The sequence below is a fragment of the Osmerus mordax genome, chromosome 6 (genome assembly GCF_038355195.1).
Source record: "Osmerus mordax isolate fOsmMor3 chromosome 6, fOsmMor3.pri, whole genome shotgun sequence".
In the NCBI taxonomy this organism is placed as follows: domain Eukaryota; kingdom Metazoa; phylum Chordata; class Actinopteri; order Osmeriformes; family Osmeridae; genus Osmerus; species Osmerus mordax.
The window spans coordinates 534,781-557,376 of record NC_090055.1 but is presented as its reverse complement, the minus strand read 5'-3'; the positions used below and the strand labels follow the sequence as shown (position 1 = coordinate 557,376).

The window sequence follows — 22,596 nt, the reverse complement described above, 5'->3', positions numbered from 1 at the left end:
GTATTCCATATATACCATACACCTCATACTTTCATATTTATTATCAGTTCAAAATATTCAATATACAAAACTGTCAGTTGCTAGATTGAGAGACTACAGACCACTAACTAAATACAGTACTGTTTAGAGTCAAACCATGTTTGTGACAAATAAAAATGTGGTGTCTTCTTGTGCATGGGTTGGCGTAGTCATGGTAACAGAATGTAGAAGTGCATGCTGGTCATTGTAGGTGTACAGAAGGTGCTGCGAGGAATATGGCAGACAGAGAAGCCACAGCGAGGGGGAGTGGTGTGGTGAGAGGCAGCGAGGGGGCCGTGTTGCACAGGTCTGTGTCACAGCAGCTCCTGGTCATGGTGTAGAAGGTGGTGTTGGGGAAGATCTCCACCCTGGTTACCACCTCGCACTCCTCTGCACGCACACAGCCCAGCATCTTCACATCCAGCACATCCGCTACGGAACACACACCCAGGCGTCACACACTTTACCGCAAGCAGCAGACACACCGTTCTTCAGGGTACACATGTATTATTATTAATTTTTTGTCTATAGTTATGTCAGTGTTGACAATGTTTCAAATCAGCCAGTGTAGCACCTCTCCCCACTGACCTGCCCCCCTCCCAGACGGTGTAGCACCTCTCCCCACTGACCTGCCCTCCCCCAGCCAGTGTAGCACCTCTCCCCACTGACCTGCCCCCCTCCCAGACGGTGTAGCACCTCTCCCCACTGACCAGCCCCCCTCCCAGACGGTGTAGCACCTCTCCCCACTGACCTGCCCCCCTCCCAGACGGTGTAGCACCTCTCCCCACTGACCTGCCCCCCTCCCAGACGGTGTAGCACCTCTCCCCACTGACCAGCCCCCCTCCCAGACGGTGTAGCACCTCTCCCCACTGACCAGCCCCCCTCCCAGACGGTGTAGCACCTCTCCCCACTGACCTGCCCCCCTCCCAGACGGTGTAGCACCTCTCCCCACTGACCAGCCCCCCTCCCAGACGGTGTAGCACCTCTCCCCACTGACCTGCCCCCCTCCCAGACGGTGTAGCACCTCTCCCCACTGACCTGCCCTCCCCCGGCCAGTGTAGCACCTCTCCCCACTGACCTGCCCTCCCCCGGCCAGTGTAGCACCTCTCCCCACTGACCTGCCCTCCCCCGGCCAGTGTAGCACCTCTCCCCACTGACCTGCCCTCCCCCGGCCAGTGTAGCACCTCTCCCCACTGACCTGCCCTCCCCCGGCCAGTGTAGCACCTCTCCCCAGCGCTGCAGTTGGTCTTGGTGGTAAAGCAGGCGTCCCAGAAGCCCAGGTCACAGCGGAAACACTCCAGCGGCTCCTGCTCCAGCAGGGTCATCTCCTCACCTGGAAGCACGGAGCACACTGCTGTCACTCCACCACTCACACAGACCTCCAGTCACACAGACCTCCACTCACACAGACCTCCAGTCACACAGACCTCCAGTCACACAGACCTCCAGTCACACAGACCTCCAGTCACACAGACCTCCAGTCACACAGACTCAATCATGTGGACCTCCAGACATTCACACACAGGTCAGTTTACTCTTTAACATTCCTAAAAATCACATGACCCAAAGGTTCATAACGAACCATCGTTGTGTTTACCCAATTTTACCCAATACAAAAACAAATAAAAATAATTTTATTTTAACCTTAGAAATTTGGGGGGTCTGAGACAGCCCAACAGTTAAAATAAAATGCTTCACTTTGTTTTTGTATGCGGTAAAGTTGTCGCAATACGACGGTGGGTCAGAATGACCCGAAGATAACACAAGGGTTAAGCTATGGTACTAATGCTGAGGGCTCGCTGATATCGCTGTCTGTGTAGAACGGCGTATCTATGCGTCGTTGCTAACGTGTGCTGACGTTGTGACTGTGTCTGTATGTGAGAGAAACGCGTGAGTGACCGAGAGACGGAGGGAGAGCAGGGAAAGGAAATGCAGCTGAACGAATATGCTGCGTGTTTTAAATAGCGTAAACCAAATTTTAAAAAGAATAACGAAACACAATATTTGGCGGCCGGTGTTGATTCTGTGGCGCACCGCCACGAATTAGTCTATGTGTGGGAAAAACACTGTTAGGATTGAGTGATAGATTAAACTAGATTAAATCAGGTTTTGGTCCTGGACTTTCAAAAGGGATTCTCATTAAAAGATCTGAAAGGTAATGCCTAACCCATGTCTGGAAACATCTCAAGGTGGGATGTGTACATGGTGTTAGCTGCTCTGTAGAACATGCCTCATCCCAAGTAATTCCTACGCACGTGTGGTCTCTCTTTAAATGTGTAAAAAGAGAGAACAGGATAGTCTAAATGTAATTTGTATAAATACTTTCCTTGGGCTCTTACAATTGGGTTAGTGCTTCTAGTAATTCAGTAAAATCCTTTTGCCACTCATTACTAATCTTATGATGATCCTGTAATCCTGTTATGCAGTGCCAGCTCAGGTGAGCAGTAATAGGGGTTATGCGGAGCGCCCAGCGTTCCAACCGGACAACGGATGTAATCGTTTCTGCTGCTGTGCTAACCCAACGGCAAACCCAGCTAGTTCACACAATCAACATTATTATTATTGGCCCAGAGACTTGGGGGCTTTGCCTGCCGATTAGTTCAGCGAAGACATTTTTCAGTGATGACACCAGTCTAAACTAGGACTAGGACTTTTTAATAACTAACCCAGAACTAAGTTTTCACAGCAAATCAGTAATCATTTGTATGCTGTCTGTGTCCATATCATTTATTGGAAACTTTCCAGAAAGTCTCTTTATGATGACATATTGTGGTGATAGTTACACATACTACTAACTGCAGAACTGAATGCAATCCAAAAGCCAATTATCTTAAATTAACATCTGTGGTGATTAAGAAGTAGGTTTAAAGTGTATCTGATAAAAAAAATAATGTATACCTTTTAATGCACTATTGGTTACACTTCCTAGTAAATATGTATTTGAGAAGGGTTTGTACAAGATTTATCATATGCAATTATGTATTAATAGGTAGCAAGGATCACAGTAACTCATTGTTATTTTTACTTTGATCAAAATAATACAAATGTGAATAATTGTGATGTATCTAATCACAAATACACAAGATTATTATTATGTCCAGTAATGTATATTCTCTTAAAATTATTGCATAATTCAACTAGTTTCTTGTAAATTACCAGCTTTGTGCTACCATGAACAACATCTAAATATCCCAGAGTAAACCTGACCCAGGCCTTGTGAACTCACCTAGAGCAGGGATGATTATCACAATGGCAAAAACACCACAGAAAAGGAATCGTCTCATTTCAGACCAGAGTTCAAGTACATTTAATTGTTAACTACAGCAAAGGGTTGTGTGGTTTACAGGCACAGTACAGATGGATTAGTGTGCATTAAACCAATCACTTTACACGGACCAATCACAGCTGCTGAAAGGTTGTTTGCCAGGAAATGGGTGTGAGATGTTTTTTTTTACATTTTATTTTGATGCAAAACAGCAACAACCAACAAAAGTCCATTTGAAGTTGACCTTGTCCTCTGGTATAAATTCAAATATATAAGTAGGAGACTAGGTGACATGTTAAGTAAAACAATGTAAAGGCTATAAAGGGAAGAATGTAATTGTCTAAAACCCATTTACGGTCTTCTCAGGGCACCTGGAAAAGCCAATTAAAGTTAATGAACTAATTTGGCAAATGCCCGCTAGGCTACTCATTAACGAGCCGGACGGATCATGTGTTTGTCTTCATGCTCACGGATCACTATCGATGGTGGTCTAGTCACAGATAGGCCTACTGCAGGAACATCTTACATTTCTGTTGTAGGCCTAACTACACGCTGGAGAAGCTGGAGAACATCAGCTGGGCTGAGGAATCTCATATTAAAAGGTGCGTTCAACATGGACTGAATTCATGCAGCGCTGCAGGCGGCTGACTTGAAACAGTGAATTCTGGTTAGACTTTTTGTCCGACTTGAGACAGCGCCGAGGCTAGGTCACTGTGACGTAGACATCAAAGTACCGTGAGATCGATTCAAGAACTGCCGGCTGTGTAGCCCATAGACATGGTGTAGCCGAGCGCATTTTCTCAAGAGCAACTGCACGGGTTCTAATGACGACACAGCTATTTCATGATTGGCCAGACTCAAACACAACAACTTTGACGCGTGTTTTGTAATTATTGTGACACCTTCAGTTTCGCCAACGCTCAAATCCGGACCAAACAGTTTAATTGAATAACAAATTTGTTGAAGAAAGGGTTTTAGTCCGCCTCTTCACTAATGGAAAGACTAAGTTTAATTATAAATAAAGTAAAGTAAGCAAACAGCGCTTTATCAGGGGGATGTCCTTAAGGCTCCTGTGTTCCGCAGGGGGATGTCCTTAAGGCCCCTGTGTATTGGCTGGTGGGCAGACGACCTGGGCTGCGTTTCCCGAGAACAATGGATCATTGCAACGATCGAGCAAAAAACGAAACCATCGATATTTCTTACATGCGTTTCCCAAACATGCTCGTAGCGCATAGATTAGGAGTAGGCTAATCTATGCGCTTTCAAGAGCTACGAATTTTCAAGAGGCACTTTAGCTACGATGTCTTTGGGAACGGCCCGTAAAACTAAGATTCGTCGTACGATGGATTCTATACGGTGGCCCTGAAGTGCAAATCACACCCACTAACATGAGTGCATCCCCCAAATGAAAACACTCCCCCGAAATACGAGTCAACTCCCCCCAAATAGGATGACTTGCTCACCTCCCCCCAATACAAGGACACGCTCCCCCAAATGGGAAACGACATTACCTTAACTCAAAAACACATTACATTAACTCAAAACGGAAAGGGTTGGTACTACACTTCGTTGCTGAATGGACTTCAGAGCCACCGTAATTCTACGATCAATTTATGCTTACGACGCTTTCGGGAAACGCAGCCCAGGTTAGTCTGGGTCTCCAGAGGGTCTGCTGCTCCTTGCCCAGGTGTGCGTCCGTCAGGCCTGGCTGTAGTACCGCTGCCACCCTGTAGGTGTCTTGTCTCCAGTGCGTCCGTGGAAAAGAGTATGAACACGTGTCTCAGTGAGTACGCAACAGAGCCTGTCTACGGAGAGCCTGTCCACTCCCTATTAAGCCCCATTGTACCGAATTCTGTTGCAGTTACACCAGAGTTCCACTGGGGGTGATCGCGGTCGAGTGCAAAATGAATGTGAGTCTATGGAGCTAAATGGCTAAATTTGTCTTTTTCGCCTGATTGTCGTTGAGAAATCTCAGATTTGATTGTAGTTTGTGCATGTTCAACATGGATTATAGGTCGAAACATGAATGAACGAGTATTTATGTCCTTTTGATTTCTTACAGGGTGAGTCGTTGTTGCCCATAACACGCTAGCATTCTGCTAATGAATGCTGATTGGTTAGTGAAGGACTGACTACGACCAGAGATCCCGTTTGATGTTATCTGAAGCGGAACCAGAATGTCAGAGCATTAGCAACTTTAGAAACAACATTACAGGGAGAACCTGTCAGCTGTATTGTTGATGCCTCGAGAGAAAAAGGGAAGTGACTAGAGCTTGCCGTAATGCGGTATCTCTGGCCGTACGATGTGTATGACGTCATTGACATTTTAAAAGGCTTTTTAAGACAAAAAAGCTACTTAAAAAAAGATTAACACCCAGCAGTGTGTGTTTTTTTTGGCCTCCCCTTTCGAATTCAATATTCAAATTACTAGACAAAAAATTATATCCTGAGAAAAGTGGATTTTGAGAGGTATATCTCCATAGACTTCCATTCATTCTGCACTCGCTCGTTAGCGCCCTCATGTGGAACTAGAGTGGAAGTTTCCCGAGAGTGGCAGTTCTCCCCTATTAAACATTCTCTGGTACGTAAACAGATTAAGCACAGGTCCTGCTGTGCTCCTGTCTGAGCCCTGCCTGTTCACAAATGCAGCTCTCTCTCTCACTTCAGAACACAGACCTGGTCATTACTGACCTCCCCACAGAGTCACAAACACATTTCCCTCACTAACATAAACAGGCCTACAAACTTACACCGAGATTACAAGCAAAAAGATAATAGGGCAAAAGAAAAGGCATTGTAAGTGTGGGTTTGTCCACGTTGTGTTGGTTCATTGTAAATGTGTGTTTATCAGGGGTCAAAGGTTATTGTAGACGACTGTGTTCAAGAGATTACATTGGATGTAATCTGTGGTCAGGGATTATGGTCCGGCAATACAAACCAAGTATTCAACCACACAACTCAGCATGCGTCTGTAACAGGGTAACAGGGTGTGAGTAATGTACTGGTTATGTGTGTAGAAGAGAGAGGGAGACAGATGATAGTGGGCTGGTTGTGTGTGTGTAGAAGAGAGAGGTGATGGTGTGTGTGTAGAAGAGAGAGGTGGTGGTGTGTGTGTAGAAGAGAGAGGTGATGGTGTGTGTGTAGAAGAGAGAGGTGATGGTGTGTGTGTGTAGAAGAGAGAGGTGATGGTGTGTGTGTGTGTGTGTGTAGAAGAGAGAGGTGGTGGTGTGTGTGGTTACACAAATAATATTATAAAACATAACCAATGATGAGGTATGTAAGTCAGTAGGTCAGTGGTATACATGTGTGTGTGAGTGAATCATGATGGTGAGCAGTGTTGAAGGGCACACCAGGCCCAGGTGTGTCCTCTTAACGGCCGAGGAGGAGGCTGTCACAGAGAGGTGATGGTGTTGGCAGTGTGCTGGCAGTGTGTGTGTAGAAGAGAGAGGTGATGGTGTTGGCAGTGTGTGTGTAGAAGAGAGGTGATGGTGTTGGCAGTGTGCTGGCAGTGTGTGTGTAGAAGAGAGGTGATGGTGTTGGTAGTGTGCCAGGACCTCCTACCTCATCCAAACGGCAGAATCTCAGTTCTTAAAGAGAGGAAACAGTCTGCGGTCCTGAAGTACCTATAAACCCCTCAGTCTGCTGCTTGAGGTAATTAAAGACTGCAGGAGAATGCTCAGGATCATTAAAATCCCTCCCTCTCTCCTCTCTCTTCCCGTACTTACCCAGTCTGACCCTGGGGCGGCTGGTTTCATCCAGACAAACACACCCCAGTCTGTGGACAGCGTTTAAGAATTCAAACACAGTGTTTTTTCCACCGCTGACTTCAAGTTTATGTGAAGAAGATTGTGATAAAGGGAAAATGAATAGATATGTCTCAGTTTGTCCAAATAGCTATATCAACAAAGATGTAACCACAAACCATGATGAATCTGATGAAGACATTATGTTCTGCACAATGTAAAACTGTACTGTAGCTTCCCATGTTTGGGAATAGCAGGCAGTGAGAACACACATTTCTCAGTCCGCTTGCCAGGTTGGGTGTAATTCCTCTTATGTAGCCTAAACACAAGCCCCTCCTGACATGTGTAGCAAACACAAGACGCTGACACCATAGGAGGGTTTTAGGGATAGTGGCAACCAGTGTTTGATCTGTACAACAGCATTAAGGGTGTGTGTGCATGAATGTCAGTTTGTTTTTAAAAGGCATGGTGAGAATCAGATTATGCATATGCTTTCATTGTTATGGTTCCTTCTCCCCAGATTGCAAGATGGGTGTGTTTGTGAGATTAGATTACAGTAAAACCTTAATCTGCCCTGCCCTGCCAGCCCCATGTTGCTCCTTGTAGCCCGCCCTCGGACTTAACCCCTCTGGAATACTATTAGAATATTGTGTTTGTGTGTGGTAGAGAGAGAATGTGTGTGTGTGTGTGTGTGTGTGTGTGTGTGTGTGTGTGTGTGTGTGTGTGTGTGTGTGTGTGTGTGTGTGTGTGTGTGTGTGTGTGTGTGTGTGTGTGTGTGTGTGTGTGTGTGTGTGTGTGTGTGTGTGTGTGTGTGTGTGTGTGTGTGTGTGTGTGTGTGTGTGTGTAAACGGCACCATGGTATCTAATCCCCACGTCCACATATTGCTTAATGGGCTGAAACAGGGACTTAGTTTGAAGACTTTGAGAAAGGCCAGGAAGCATAACGTACCATGTGACCCAAGACTGTGACCGGCTTCAGAAACCATACATGCATACTGTAGATACAATACAGACACATATTCAGTACATACGTGCATACATACATATATTCAAAATGACTTGATGACATGATTTTATGAGAATAAAGCACCAGCTGGTTAGAGTCGTTCCTCAGGATGAACTGAACTCAGGCAGACAGCAGGCAGCTGGCAGGTAAGGGTCACTGGGCTGCGTCAGTGTAGGGCAGAAGAGGCCTGCGTAAGTTCTAGTTGACCTCACTGGAGTTGCAGGAGTCTGAGTGGGGAGAGGGGGAGGGGCAGGGGGAGGGGCAGGGAGAGGGGCAGGGAGAGGGGCAGGGAGAGGGGCAGGGAGAGGGGGATGTGGGGTCCTGATGGTGGAGAACCTGGGTCAGCAAGTTTGACCCCCCACACAGCAGTCCTGGGAGCTCAGGGGGGGGCTGGTCCTCAGAGGGGGGGTTGGTGACACGGACGGTCTTGGGGGGCCTGGTGGGGGCCAGCGGGGGGGGCAGGTCTTCATCGGGGGGGAAGAGACTCTGAGAGGACTGGCTCTGGTCTCCTTGTTCCAGGTCTTCACAGGGTTGTCTGTCCCGGCTCTCCTGCCAGTACAGGTGCTCCAGGGCTTCCAGCTCGCGCTTCTCACGGTCGCGGTTCTCGTACAGCAGCGTCCCGGCACATATGAAGATGAACAGGCCCACGCCCATCACGATCGGACCCAGCAGTTTCATGCGCTCACTGTGGGAGCTGGCACGCCCGCCCACGGGGTTAGGGATGGAGGAGGCGTAGCCAGCCACAGCTACACCCAGCCCCACCAGCACCACCAGCACACCCAGCAGGACCCAGGCCCCGGGGGCAGAGCGCAGACGTAGCCTGACTGTCTCCTCCTCTTCCTTCCGTCCACAACAAGGCAGCTGTGGCCATCGAGTACCAGGGTGTGGAGATGGCGTTGAGTGTGAGGATTCTGGGGAGCAGATGGAACTTACTGCTCCACCGGTCCCCGCGGCGTCATCCTGTACCTTACAGACTGTCGGGGTGGGGGGTTAAAACAGAGTTTACTTTGCACACAACAGGAAATACCAGGGGACAGTGAGAGCGTTTCTCCTGCTATGATCTAACGGAATGACCCCAGGGACGCTCCTACGCCCCAGGGACGCTCCTACGCCCCAGGGACGCTCCTACACCCACGCTCCTACGCCCCAGGGACACGCTCCTACACCCCAGGGACGCTCCTACACCCACGCTCCTACACCCCAGGGACGCTCCTACATCCAAGGGACGCGCTCCTACACCCACGCTCCTACGCCCCAGGGACGCTCCTACGCCCCAGGGACGCTCCTACATCCAAGGGACGCGCTCCTACGCCCCAGGGACGCTCCTACGCCCCAGGGACGCTCCTACGCCCCAGGGACACGCTCCTACGCCCCAGGGACACGCTCCTACGCCCCAGGGACACGCTCCTACGCCCCAGGGACGCTCCTACGCCCCAGGGACGCGCTCCTACGCCCCAGGGACGCGCTCCTACGCCCCAGGGACGCTCCTACGCCCCAGGGACGCTCCTACGCCCCAGGGACACGCTCCTACACCCCAGGGACGCTCCTGAACCACCCAGGGGGCTTTAGAAACCGGCAGTCACTGTTGCTGACGTGTTGCAACACTCATGACAAGCATTGCATCATGATTTATCTTTTCGAAACAGTCACATGATACTGAATATTGAGCCAAGCAGATGACAATAGTCACATGGTGCACAAACCAACCAACCCCTAAGCCGATTATGTGATTTCATGTTTGATAATGATTAAAGGAACATTATTTTGACTCACATTTATGTAAAATGAATATTAAAGACTAAATATATAACGGTAACTATTATCGCCCCCCCCACACACATTTGCCGAAATGGTCAGAAAAAATATTTTGGAAAGTTTGTGCAGAGTTTGCTTCACAAAGTCGTTTGACAACAAGACAAGAAGGAGATAGTTTGACGACAAGAGAAGGAGACGGTTTGTCTTGTTTAGAGCATCGTCACCCGTAGGTCATTCCAGCGTTCGTTTTTTTCCCGACAATCGTTCCGCTATCATGTTTGATCAAGTTTATGGTACTTGCCTTGATTTGCGCGTAATTCCGTCGGTGACATTTCCTCATCGCATCACAAACTATTTAACAGCTCATGGGCCCGTTACTTCCTCTGTCACAACCTTCGTTGTCTTGTCTTTCTCCCTCCCTCTTCATTCCCGTTTCTCCGGAGTTTCACCCAGTTTCTTACATTAAGATCTATTCATCCTTGGGTTATTCTTGGAACCAGTGCAGCGTACGCGGCTTAACATATGATCTCTTCTTCTTGTGGCTTTAGCAGTAAACTAAGCCTTCAGTAAGGGGTATTCTAATGCCATTATGATGTAAAACGAAGCAGGCTATGTGTTGGTGCCGTGTGTGAGTGTGCGTATGTCTGTTTCTATGTGTATCCCCTCGGAGAATCAGGGCTGTAGTTGGGTGTGTGGTTGAAGGGTCGTGGGAACCGCTGGCCACTGTAACAGTCCCACGGTGAAGCCGGTTATTATTAGTTAGAACCATACTAAGCTGTCCCGGGGGAAAGGGGTGTGTAGGAGAGAGGGGTGTGTAGGAGAGAGGGGTGTGTAGGAGAGAGGGCTGTGTAGGAGAGGGGTGTGTAGGAGAGAGGGGTGTGTAGAGGCTAATACGTCTGGCTGGCTGGCGGAACATCACAGACCAACTTAGGTGTGCGCACTCAAACTTCAAAATAAGTGTGTGTGCTTAGTGTGAGGGCTTGCAAATCTAAGACTGAACACAAAAGATACGCAGAGGATCAACCACAGCTGACAGGCATGAGTGAGCTACAGTGTGACATCATAACAGGCCGGCCAAGGGTCAGATGACCAGACAGCGCGTGTCTGAGTCAGAAAGAGAAACAGTGAAAATAGTTGACCACACAGGCAGTCTGCATCATTTATTCCATTCACCCAAATTCCATCTGACAATCAACTTCACAAAGAAAAAAAATCATATCCGAACCCCTTAAATACTACATACATATCTCCTTTAGGAAAGAAAAAAAAGTTAATATTATGTACATATTCTAACTCACCGAACTGAGATGCATGTATCATATTACACAGGCAAAAAATGCTTAACATTTTTACAAACTTTTTACATTGAGGTGCAAAGCACAATTTTTATATTTTTTTTTATTCTGTGAACACTATCATTAGGGTTAGATTTGTTCATTTGCATGAACGTTCAGAAGTCCTTCTGACTGTAGTGCAGGTTGTCAGTTCAAATGAAGCTTTGCATCTCTGCCAGATTTACATCACCTTAGAAACACCTAAAATAACGATAAACTATATTCATTAAAACAAGGAGTCATGTGCATATTCAAATTCATCAACATTCATTAACTGACACAAAATTCAAAGAAGCCATTTTTCTTTTGCTGCCTGCTGTCTTCTGGTTTATCACATATCCTCATCATCTTCTCAACACAAACAGCAGGAGAAACATGAAGGCGCAGTCAGGAAATGACATCCTCATATAAACACACGCACAAACGCACGCACACACACGCCTGTATTGTCTAGGGTCCCTCCCCCCCCTTTGCCGTGTTTCACCAGCAGCTCTGCTGCCCCCTGCTGTTTCACCAGCAGCTCTGCTGCCCCCTGCTGTTTCACCAGCAGCTCTGCTGCCCCCTGCTGTTTCACCAGCAGCTCTGCTGCCCCCTGCTGTTTCACCAGCAGCTCTGACCACAACGCTCTAGCTTGTTCTTGCAGCCATAAAAAACAAAGATTCAAGTAAAAGCAACACATTATGAACAGAACTTGTTCCATTTGTTCAGTGCTAGGCAACATTTCTTTTAATTGAAAATTAGACCAAATTCATTATCACTATAACATTTATATGAAATTGAAACCAATGTTATTCAGCACTTAAAAGCCTCAAAAGGTGCCAGCAAGTAAATGCTTGATCATCCAGAAAACATTCAAATAAATTAAAGAGATCTTTGTTACAGTACGTCCCTCCTGTAGAAGGTGTCTGTTAGACGTCTTGTCTGGTCTCGATTCCTGTGATGCAGGGTCACCCAGCCCCCCAGTCTACTGAGTCGTTCTTTCCTTGACTGAGCGTCAGAAACCTCGGACATGAGGACCTTGGAGACGTCTCCCTGGTCTCTCCTCACGAGGACCCTGGAGACGTCTGCCTGGTCTCTCATCACGAGGACCCTGGAGACGTCTGCCTGGTCTCTCCTCACGAGGACCCTGGAGACGTCTGCCTGGTCTCTCATCACGAGGACCCTGGAGACGTCTGCCTGGTCTCTACTCCTCGTCAGCATTCTTCAGCATGAGGATGGAGTTGTAGATCTTCAAGGCGGGGCCTAGTTTGATTGACAGGATCTTAACGATGTCTGATTGGGTGAGCAGCAGGAACGCCTCGCCGTCTATCTGCTGCAAAGACACACGGACACGCCTTCAGTTCTGCCACACCACGGTCACGCCTGTGTGTGTGTGTGTGTGGCAGTAGACCCACCTCTGTTCTGAAGGTAGCAGCATGCTCTTTACAGCCTGGGAGCCCTCGGACAAAACTGGCCACCTGTCCCAACACACATCATCATATTACACTTCTAATAACACTTGAATAAAACATGTTTTTTCCCGTAACACGGAAGTAACTTTTGCAGTCTGTTGTCAGGCTGTGTGGTCAGGCTGTGTGGTCAGGGTGTGTGGTCAGGGTGTGTGGTCAGGGTGTGTGGTCAGGGTGTGTGGTCAGGGTGTGTGGTCAGGGTGTGTGGTCAGGGTGTGTGGTCAGGGTGTGTGGTCAGGGTGTGTTGTCAGGCTGTGTTGTCAGGCTGTGTTGTCAGGGTGTGTGGTCAGGGTGTGTGGTCAGACCTCCTCAGCGCTCCAGGCAGCCACTCTCTTGGCGGTGAGCCCCAGCACCTCAGGGAGCAGCTGGCAGTGTTTGTCCCAGCACAGCACCACCCTGTGGGGGGGGGAGGAGGAGACGCCTGGGGAGAACACAGACTCATGGAGAGCCTGCTGGAGAGACTGGGACCCTGGAGAGGAAAGGAGAGGGAGTGAGACTGAAAGAGTGGCAATTTCTCCAGCTCATGTGCAGAAACACTGATCTCACAACATGCCAACAAGGAACAGAGATAGCTACCTTTGCCCTCTCCTCCTCCCTCCTGCTTCACCAAATGCAGCTTAAGGTACTTAGGAACTAGAGCTGACCTGTTGGGGAACCGACAAAAGAACACATTATGCAAAATCACACCAAGAATCCAGTTCAGATGCTGATACGAGAAAGCTTCCCGTTTTATAAACAGAGAGCTGTGTGAGGCAGCTGAAGACTGGGTTGTACCTCTTAGGTCGAGGGCCGTTGTGGCCGCTTTCACTGGCTGCCCCCGGTGCAGCTTCCGGTTGCTCCGACTGGCTGCTGCGCACAGAACGCTCCCCCTCCACGGGAAGTCTCCTAGCAACACAGCACACACGTCTGCATGACAACCAGCTACACACACACACGTCTGCATGACAACCAGCTACACACACACACGAGAATTGCTGGTGCTCATGGCATCGAGGCGAACTGGAATCACCTGTTCTGAGGAGAGTCCTCTGCAGTCTCGGGCAGCTCTGGTGTGGCGGGTGTGTGTGTCGGCGTGTTGGGTGTGTGTGTCGGCGTGTTGGGTGTGTGTGTCGGCGTGGTGGGTGTGTGCGTCTGGAGGTCTGGCCGTCTCACGCGGTGATGAGGCCCGCTGAGGGCGGTGGGTCGTTCTCCACTCAGACGGTCAGGAACCAGCCCCTCCTTGTTCAGGTTCATCTCTGAGTAGGGGCAGCTCACCTGCCTGGAGATACAACACTCAGACTGGGCCTCAAGTCAAACTGACACTCACAATGAGAATCCAACAAGCATGTGCCATATAAACGTGCACATGTGTTACTGACATGTAGCGTATTATTGACATATAGTGTGATCCATAGCATTAAACATGTTACTGACGTGTAGTGTGATCCATAGCGTGTAGCATGTTACTGACATGTAGTGTGATCCATAGCGTGTAGTGTGTTACTGATGTGTACAGTAGTGTGATCCATAGCATGTACAGTGTTACTGACATGTAGTGTGATCCATAGCGTGTAGTGTGTTACTGATGTGTACAGTAGTGTGATCCATAGCATGTACCGTGTTACTGACGTGTAGTGTGATCCATAGCGTGTAGCATGCTACTGGCATGTAGTGTGATCCATAGCATGTAGCATGTTACTGACATGTAATGTAATCCATAGCGTGTAGCATGTTACTGACATGTAGTGTGATCCATAGTATGTAGCGTGTTACTGACGTGTAGTGTTATCCATAGCATGTAGCGTGTTACTGACGTGTAGTGTGATCCATAGCATATAGCATGTTACTGATGTGTAGTGTTATCCATAGTATGTAGCGTGTTACTGACGTGTAGTGTGATCCATAGCATATAGCATGTTACTGACGTGTAGTGTGATCCATAGCGTGTAGCGTGTTACTGACGTGTTCAGTAGTGTGATCCATAGCATGTAGCATGTTACTGACGTGTTCAGTAGTGTGATCCATAGCATGTAGCATGTTACTGACGCGTACAGTAGTGTGATCCATAGCATGTAGCGTGTTACTGACGTGTAGTGTGTTCCGTAGCGCGGCCCCCGGATGTGTCCGACCCCATTGCATCCTGGGGTAGGACAGCCCTGGCCTGGGAGGAGCACCACGTCTGTGGAGCCTGCAACACACCATGGAGAGTCACTACACACACACACACACACACCTCACTACACACACACACACACACACCTCACGACACAAACACACACCTCACGACACAAACACACACCTCACGACTCAGTGTGTGTCTTACCGTGGGGGTGTTGCAGGGGGTGCCCTGTCTTCTGACACCAGCCCACAGGATGCAGGTCGGGGCTGTCGGCCTCCACACAGTAGTCATACTCCCTACTCCAGCCATCAAAATGAATCTGTGTGTGTGTGAATAGGAGCAAGGGAGACGAGTGAATAGCTAAGACAAAGGTTCATAATGCAACTCCCCAACATGTCTCTCCCCCTCTTTCTCTCTTTCCCCCCCCTCTCTCTCTCCCTCTCTCTCTCTCTGCCTCCGTCACTCACGCTGAGGAAAACACTGTATACCTTCAGTCGGTGGTCCTCCACCTCCGCGATGGTTGCTACGCGGATGAGCATGGGATTCCTCTTATCCACGGCCTCCAGCCTCATCCCAACCTGGAACCCGTGAGGTGGCCTCTAACACACACACACACACACACCATCACCACCCGCACAACAGGAGGGAGGTGTACTGTGTGTACCAGAGTGAATCTCACCTGTTTGAAAGCTCTTGCAGGGGCAGCTTGAGTGCCGGTCTCCTCCATGTATTTCTCCCAGGAGAAGCTCTTGGGCTGTTTGTACTCTGAGGAGAGACATTCAGTCAACCAGTCAAGACAAAACACACCTTCAGTCAACCAGTCAAGACAAAACACACCTTCAGTCCTTGGGCAGGTTGATGGAATGGTAAATAGAAAAATTAGTATAGGAAAAAAAAAAAAAAAAGGAATTCACAATGTATGCATCATGTTTGGCTACCCTCAATGTTTGGGGCTATCTCGTTGTTATGATCAGTGACCTTTGCACTTTTGTAAAACTCTCTCTTGGAACACACACCTCAGCCAAACACTCTCAGCCAACAGAACTAACTGAGCCTAACTGGCTGCTACAGTAACTGCTTCATGGTTTGTAGATGTGATTGTGGGTGTATGGAGTTACCAGCTGGTGTGGTGAGGGTTAGCTCCGCCTCCTCACAGTAGCCCACAGGGTGGATGTAAGGACTGCTGGGTTCACACCTGGACACAAACACACACTGAGGCAGGGCACACACCGAGGCAGGGCACACACTGAGGCAGGGCACACACTGAGGCAGGCAGAGTGAACACACTGAGGCAGGGCACACACTGAGGCAGGGCACACACTGAGGCAGGGCAGAGGAAGCTAATGTCTGCTCGCTCACACACACACACACTTCAGTTGTCTGTGTCTCACCAGTAGTCGTAGGTGTCATCCCAGTTATCAAAGTGAATGAGTAGTCTGTTGTCAACGACAGCAGAGATGGTCGCTACGCAGATCAGAGACGGGTTCTTCCTGTCCACCGCCTCCAGCTTCATCCCCGCACGGAACCCCGAGGGAGTCACCGACTACACACACACACGCGCACACACACACACACACAAAGGTTATTATAGTTTATCATTTTGATCTCGTTTTTATTTTCATTTTGACTTTTTGTTTTAAAATTCAGTTTAGTTTTAATTAGTTTTTAAAGTGGGTTTTCTATTTTCGTAGTTTTATTTTTTGAAAATGCTTTGTTTTAGTTGAGTTTTTATAAGTTTTAGTTTTAGTCTTTTGTATTAACATATTAACCAGCGCTTCCTCCCGTTTGTGGTGTTCCTGTGTATTTACTAACCAGCAGCTATCGGTCTGCTGGTGAAAGCAGTGGTGTAGTGTTCTCTGTCTTGTCTCCGTCATGCTGCCTAGCCCTGTATCGGGGTTAGCGTCTGTTTCAGGGGAGGGGGGCTTGGCGTTGTCCTTATTAAGGTAAGCTAGGTTAGCCTCCTTGTGCGCGCTTCTTTCAAACTCGTGGGATTTTTCCCTTGAATAAATTGTCCACATATTTCACCACCTTCCACCTCAACGCACTTGCTTTTATCTGACAGTCATATTTAAAGTCATCCCAAATAGGACTCTACCGCTTTTTTCTAACTTTCGGTACCGCCGTGATGCCAGGCGAGGAGCATGGACTATGCTGTGTTCAATTTGACATGGAATGTCGTAATTTCTGGGTTCCCAGTCGGAAATGTAAACTTATTTGCTCTATGAAAGACATTGACAAAGACGAAAACTAAGGACCTTTACTCTATAATTGTATGTTATTTTAGTTAGTTTTGTGACCAGACAATACAGTTTTAGTTAGTTATCGTTTTTTTGTAATGCCTCGTTTTTATTTAAATTTCAGTTAACAACAATGTTTTTTACCACCTAGTTTTCGTTATTTCGTTCGTTGTCGTTTACGATTATAACCTTGGCACACACACACATTAGTGGTACATGGATGCCGTGTCAAAGCCGTACACACACAAACAAACACGCGTGGCAGACACATCCACTAACACACACATCCACTAACACACGCCTTGCAGACACACATCCACTCAAACACGCCTTGCAGACACACATCCACTAACACACGCGTGGCAGACACACATCCACTAACACACGCGTGGCAGACACACATCCACTAACACACGCCTTGCAAACGTACAGTGTTGAGGCTCTTGAAGAGGTGTTTGGGGGCCAGTTGGCCCCTGCAGTTCTTTACATACATGCTCCAGTTAAATTCTCCATCTTTACACCCTAGAACACAGAAACACACACAACTAGTGGTCTATGGCCAGTACAGGTATGTGTGTATATGGCAATCTACGTGTGTGTGTGTGTGTGTGTGTGTGTGTGTGTGTGTGTGTGTGTGTGTGTGTGTGTGTGTGTGTGTGTGTGTGTGAGAGAGAGAGAGATAGCGATTAAGACCTTTTGGCAGCAGCAGTTTGTGCCCCATTTTTTCACACCAGCCAGCAGGCTTCACGTCCCACGAGTCAGCATTTACCCAGAAGTCATAGCACTCAGGGTACCCATCAAAGTGCAGCCTGATCCGGTACCCCTGGATCTGAGGAACAGGGGGGGAGACAGAGGGATGAGGGTGAGACAGAGGGAGGAGGGTGAGACAGAGGAATGAGGGTGAGACAGAGGAATGAGGGTGAGACAGAGGGAGGAGGGTGAGATGGGGAGGAGGGTGAGACAGAGGAATGAGGGTGAGACAGAGGGGTGAGGGTGAGACAGAGGGAGGAGGGTGAGACAGAGGGAGGAGGGTGAGACAGAGGGAGGAGGGTGAGACAGTGGAATGAGGGTGAGAGAGGGAGGAGGGTGAGACAGAGGGGGGAGGGTGAGACGGGGAGGAGGGTGAAACAGAGGGAGGAGGGTGAGACAGAGGGAGGAGGGTGAGACAGAGGGAGGAGTTTGAGACAGAGGGAGGAGGGTGAGACAGAGGGAGGAGGTTGAGACAGAGGGAGGGCTACATTCTCTGATAGGAAGAAGACATGGGGAATGGTGCCTTCTCACCTCAGCGACTGTAAGAACACAGAAGAGAGCGGGGTGGCAGGGGTCCAGCCCTTCCAGTTTCATCCCCACCTTGAAGACATTCCTGCTCTGAGGGACTGACTGGTGCTGGAAAACATGGGCACATATTTGCTGCTGTTAGTGGCAGCGCCGGCAGCTGGCATGGTGAGAGTGAAGAGGGGAGAGGATGCGTGTCTGCAGGCCTCCTCACCTCCTTGAACAGCTTGACGGGGGCAGCTACAGCCCTCTCCTCTTCCAGGTAGGCCGGCCAGCTCCACGCTCGCTTCTTATTGGACGGGGCAGTCACTGGGGGAGGGACCAGCAGGTAAAGGAACGTGGTTAGAACCAGTCCAAACAACAGCATGTACAAACAAATCTGTCCCCTCCATTGATCCTTCCCCTTCCTTGATATATCTTGGCGTCCCTCCCTCCCTATCTCTCTCTCCACAGAGCGTAGGTATCTAAGCGTCCCTCTCTCTCCACAGAGCGTAGGTATCTAAGCGTCCCTCTCTCTCCACAGAGCGTAGGTATGTGGACGTACCCAGCCTGGCCAGTTTAGCAGCTCTCCGGCCTTTGCTGCCCTTGCTCTTCTCCTGAGAGACAGAGAGAAGCAGACAGGGAAGTGTTAGAGCTCACTGGTTGACTCAGCTTAATAATTCAGACGTGTCTCTTCCTCACCTCTTCCTCTTCCTGATTATCCTCCTCCTCGTCACCAGAGTCCATGTAGATCTTCCTCTTCTTGCGAACTCGTTTCCCCAACCGCTCGCCCTCCGCCCCCTCTCTCTCCCTGGGCTCGCCAGGGGAAGACCTGGAGGCACAGCGGAGACGCTACAGCACGCCACACTCACACTTTGGGCCCAAGGAGCATGAATTAAGACAAGCTAAGTGAAGGGCCCTATATGTGTGTGTGAGTGAGAGAAAGAGGGAGAGAGAGAGACAGAAAGAAAGAAAGCATAGAAATAAATGACTAAAGACAGAAACCCCTCACCTTCCGCTGGAGGGCTGAGCACAAACACAGCTGCAGAATCTGCCCTGAGCACCTGAGCCCCCACAGGAGATACAGCGAGCCAGCTCCACCTTGAGGCCCACCTCGGCGCTGGGGCCCACCTCCACCTTGCGGCCCACCTCCGAGCTGGGGCCCACCTCCGAGCTGGGGCCCACCTCCGCGCTGGGGCCCTCCATGGTGGGGCCCTCCTCTAGAGACAGGAGCACTGGGCCTGAAGCCACACAGCAGAGAACAAAAGAAATGTTAAGTTCAGAGAGTTGCTCTCTGTGTAAAATACAAAGAATGAATATATATGACTGTGACATAACCACTTAGAGAACTGTAAAGTTGTTTTACCCTCAAATGCAGGGGTGTGGAGCTGATTGGCTGGGGATCTGGCAGTGCCAGGCTCTGATTGGGCCTCTGGTGGAGGGGTGGGACTGTGTGCGGGGGCGGTCTTTGCCTTAGTCTCCGTCTCCGTCTCTTTGACCTCTGCTTCGGTAACTATCTCCAAAGTTCCAAATTCTGTCATGCGAAACTGAGACATAGTCCTGGTTAATCTCACACAGAGACACACACACACACACAGAAACACACACACACACACACACAGAGACACACACACCACGCACACGCAGTACCTTGATGTCACTCCCAGGCAGGGTGGCGATGCCGTCTTGCCAGTCCAGGGCACTCATCATGTCAAAGTCTGCCCCCGGGGCAGGAGCATCGCTGGGCAGGGTGTCCGTCATCTCTCCCCGCTCCACTCCCCACCTGGAACCACACCATCACACACCTGAGCTACCACACCATCACACACCTGAGCTACCACACCATCACACACCTGAGCTACCACACCATCACACACCTGAGCTACCACACCATCACACACCTGAGCTACCACACCATCACACACCTGAGCTACCACACCATCACACACCTGAACTGAGCAAGTGTGTCCCACATGTTACTTGTGACAACACAAACAAGCTGAGACAGTGCAGAGGAGATGCACCAGTGTGACTGCTAAAGCCAAGATGGCTGTGACAAGGCTGAGGCATCTCCTTGACATCCAGATGTTGTAGGACAACAGCACAGTCCACTGGTGTGAAGGGTCCTTTCTTTCACCATTTAGATTAGCTGGATGGTTTCATAAAGCAGCACTGGCAATGTACACTGGCACTGCAGGCCTCAGCCTAGACTGCCATAATCCGGCTATAAACCCTGAACAATTTGTAAAGCGCTGACGTAAATAATCTCAAGACGGATCATCACTAAATTTGAATAACTAACACAGTACCTACATTTTAGAACCGACAGCTACCTGCCCAAATTCTACCAGCGCGTGTTAAGTGAAGTCCAACAGCCGCATCACCGCTAGAGGGCGACTGTGGGTTGACTGTTGCAAAATACACCATGCACTTCCAATTCCAGACAAACAATCAATATTTTAGTTTTACAGGTGTAATGACACAAACATATAAGTACAAACGTATACATAATCAGTCACCCAATTATATACTGTTGTGAAACAACGGCAAGGGTGTTTCAAATACAAGTTAAAGTAACAAGTTCGTCTTTTCCTTGTTTTAACGATATCTCAAAAAATAGATTGTTTGCACCAACACGGGCTGCTTATATTCAATATAATATCTCCGTTTAAATGAAAAACCTATGTTCTTTACAAAATGATCGTCGTTAAAGACATTTTGATCAAAATAATATCACGATATAACGTTTTTGTCTCGATGCGTGTTCATCTCTCTTTTTCGAAAAAATGACGGTTGAAGTGAATGTTGTACACCCTAACAAAGTCAACTACAGTATGACCTGTTTGACAGCTGTTGATTTACGTTTCCAAGTTAAAACCTCGAATTTATTCTGACCATAAATAAAGTGTATGTAAGAGCGCCCATGATTAGCATTCGTCTTGTACAAAATGGCGGAGCATTGAAAGAGGCCACCAACACGTTTAAACTATATAAATTACTGAAGTTATCGGTTTTAACAAGTGATGCAGAGCCACGGCCTGTCTGATGAAGCCAATTGTATACCCTGTGGTTTACAGATTTTGTGTTTTCCCTCACCATAGTCATTTTCTTTACTTTCCCCTTGTCACGGAATGTCAGCCCAGCTTACTAGCTCCTAGCTAGATGTCAGAAAGCTACATCCAGACAGTCCAGTGAATAGCTACGCTAGCTAGCCAGCTAACCGCTCTCTGGCTAGCTCACGGTTCTATTCGTACTAGTGGTACAGTAGCTAGCTATTGCGATAGCATTGTGGCTTGATGTGCCGAGTTAAGGACAATCTGTAATAAATAAGTTTCCCGGTATTTAACGGGGGGAAAATTCATTTTAACGGACTTCAAATTAGTTTGCATAAAATACTCAATACTCACCAATACAATGCGTTATTTGTTACACGTTAAATGAGAGATTTGCTTGCTTTATTTCTTCAATAGAAACTTGACTCACCAATTTATCTTTACCGTTCCAAATCACAGTTAGACTAAATAAAATCCTCCCTTTCAAACGAGGACTACTATATCTTTTTTTACTGTTGTTTCTATTGAGTAATAAAAGTGTGCGACGTTATTGCTGTAAATAATGGTACTCACCTCGTTCTGTTTTAACTCTTATTTGGAGCTGGTCGGTGTTGTGAAGCGCATGCGTGCAGTATGCGCCGTCTGCCAACTTTGGACCTCGGAACTCCGGAAAACTTCAGCAACTACTGGAACATGCACCTCACGATGAAGGTTGAAAATAACTGGTAATCATGTATGGTACTCGCCAATGTCTCTGCAGTTCTTTTAAATTAGCCTACTGAATCCCCAGCAACTGTCAGGGAGCGGACTTCCAGCGGGATCTCTCCTCGCGCGCTATTTCCATTGTGGTCAAATTATAGGCGGTCGCATGATGGCATTTTGTACTCTATATATGATCTACCCATCAACTTCTGATGCTATAAGCACTGTATTGTTGGTTAAAAATGCCACATTAAGAATGATCTAGACGGGACAGAAGGCCAGATAAAATCACCGCGCGGCACGTAGCCTGCCTAAATCCAAGACGGTAAAACTTGACCTTGATAAGTGTTAATGTAGCGTTACATACATTGTGAATTGATCGCTGTTCAGTCGCTGCTCCATATGGCTTCTAGACATGGTGTTGTTTTAGCCAGCAGAATGAAAATCGTTGCTTGTTTACCCATAGCCTATCACAGACACTGTTTGCGTCAAGCCCCAGCAGCCGTCTCTTTGAAAATAGAAAAAAAAATCTTTAGACATACCTTTCAGAAACAAATTTAAAATCAAGTTATACTGTATCAATACTATGTGAAGGATGTCGCCTTTAAATAATCCACCTGGGATTCCTAACAGTAACGCTAGATGGCGGTATAAACTCGGTTGATCTACAGAAATTGCTCGTC

The 22,596-nt window shown here is 48.2% G+C and overlaps 2 protein-coding genes across 2 annotated transcripts; both read right to left on the bottom strand.

The window, feature by feature from the left end:
* Positions 1-85: 85 nt before the first annotated feature.
* On the bottom strand, positions 86-7,666 carry LOC136944822 (protein Bouncer-like). The gene is made up of 3 exons (XM_067238732.1): positions 7,199-7,666; positions 1,217-1,351; positions 86-450 (listed from the first exon to the last, which is right to left on the bottom strand). Exons 1-3 carry the CDS (start codon positions 7,266-7,268, stop codon positions 221-223), a joined length of 435 nt encoding a protein of 144 aa, XP_067094833.1. The 5' UTR covers positions 7,269-7,666; the 3' UTR covers positions 86-220.
* A 3,250-nt stretch (positions 7,667-10,916) lies between these two features.
* l3mbtl1b (L3MBTL histone methyl-lysine binding protein 1b) lies at positions 10,917-21,813 on the bottom strand. The gene is made up of 22 exons (XM_067237491.1): positions 21,785-21,813; positions 19,809-19,941; positions 19,527-19,705; positions 19,171-19,407; positions 18,861-18,990; positions 18,724-18,775; positions 18,394-18,488; positions 18,186-18,290; positions 17,598-17,733; positions 17,335-17,426; positions 16,059-16,210; positions 15,786-15,862; positions 15,347-15,432; positions 15,156-15,266; positions 14,872-14,986; positions 14,637-14,736; positions 13,579-13,827; positions 13,344-13,454; positions 13,146-13,213; positions 12,875-13,038; positions 12,516-12,578; positions 10,917-12,433 (listed from the first exon to the last, which is right to left on the bottom strand). Exons 2-22 carry the CDS (start codon positions 19,917-19,919, stop codon positions 12,305-12,307), a joined length of 2,562 nt encoding a protein of 853 aa, XP_067093592.1. The 5' UTR covers positions 19,920-19,941; positions 21,785-21,813; the 3' UTR covers positions 10,917-12,304.
* Between the last annotated feature and the right edge of the window lie 783 nt (positions 21,814-22,596).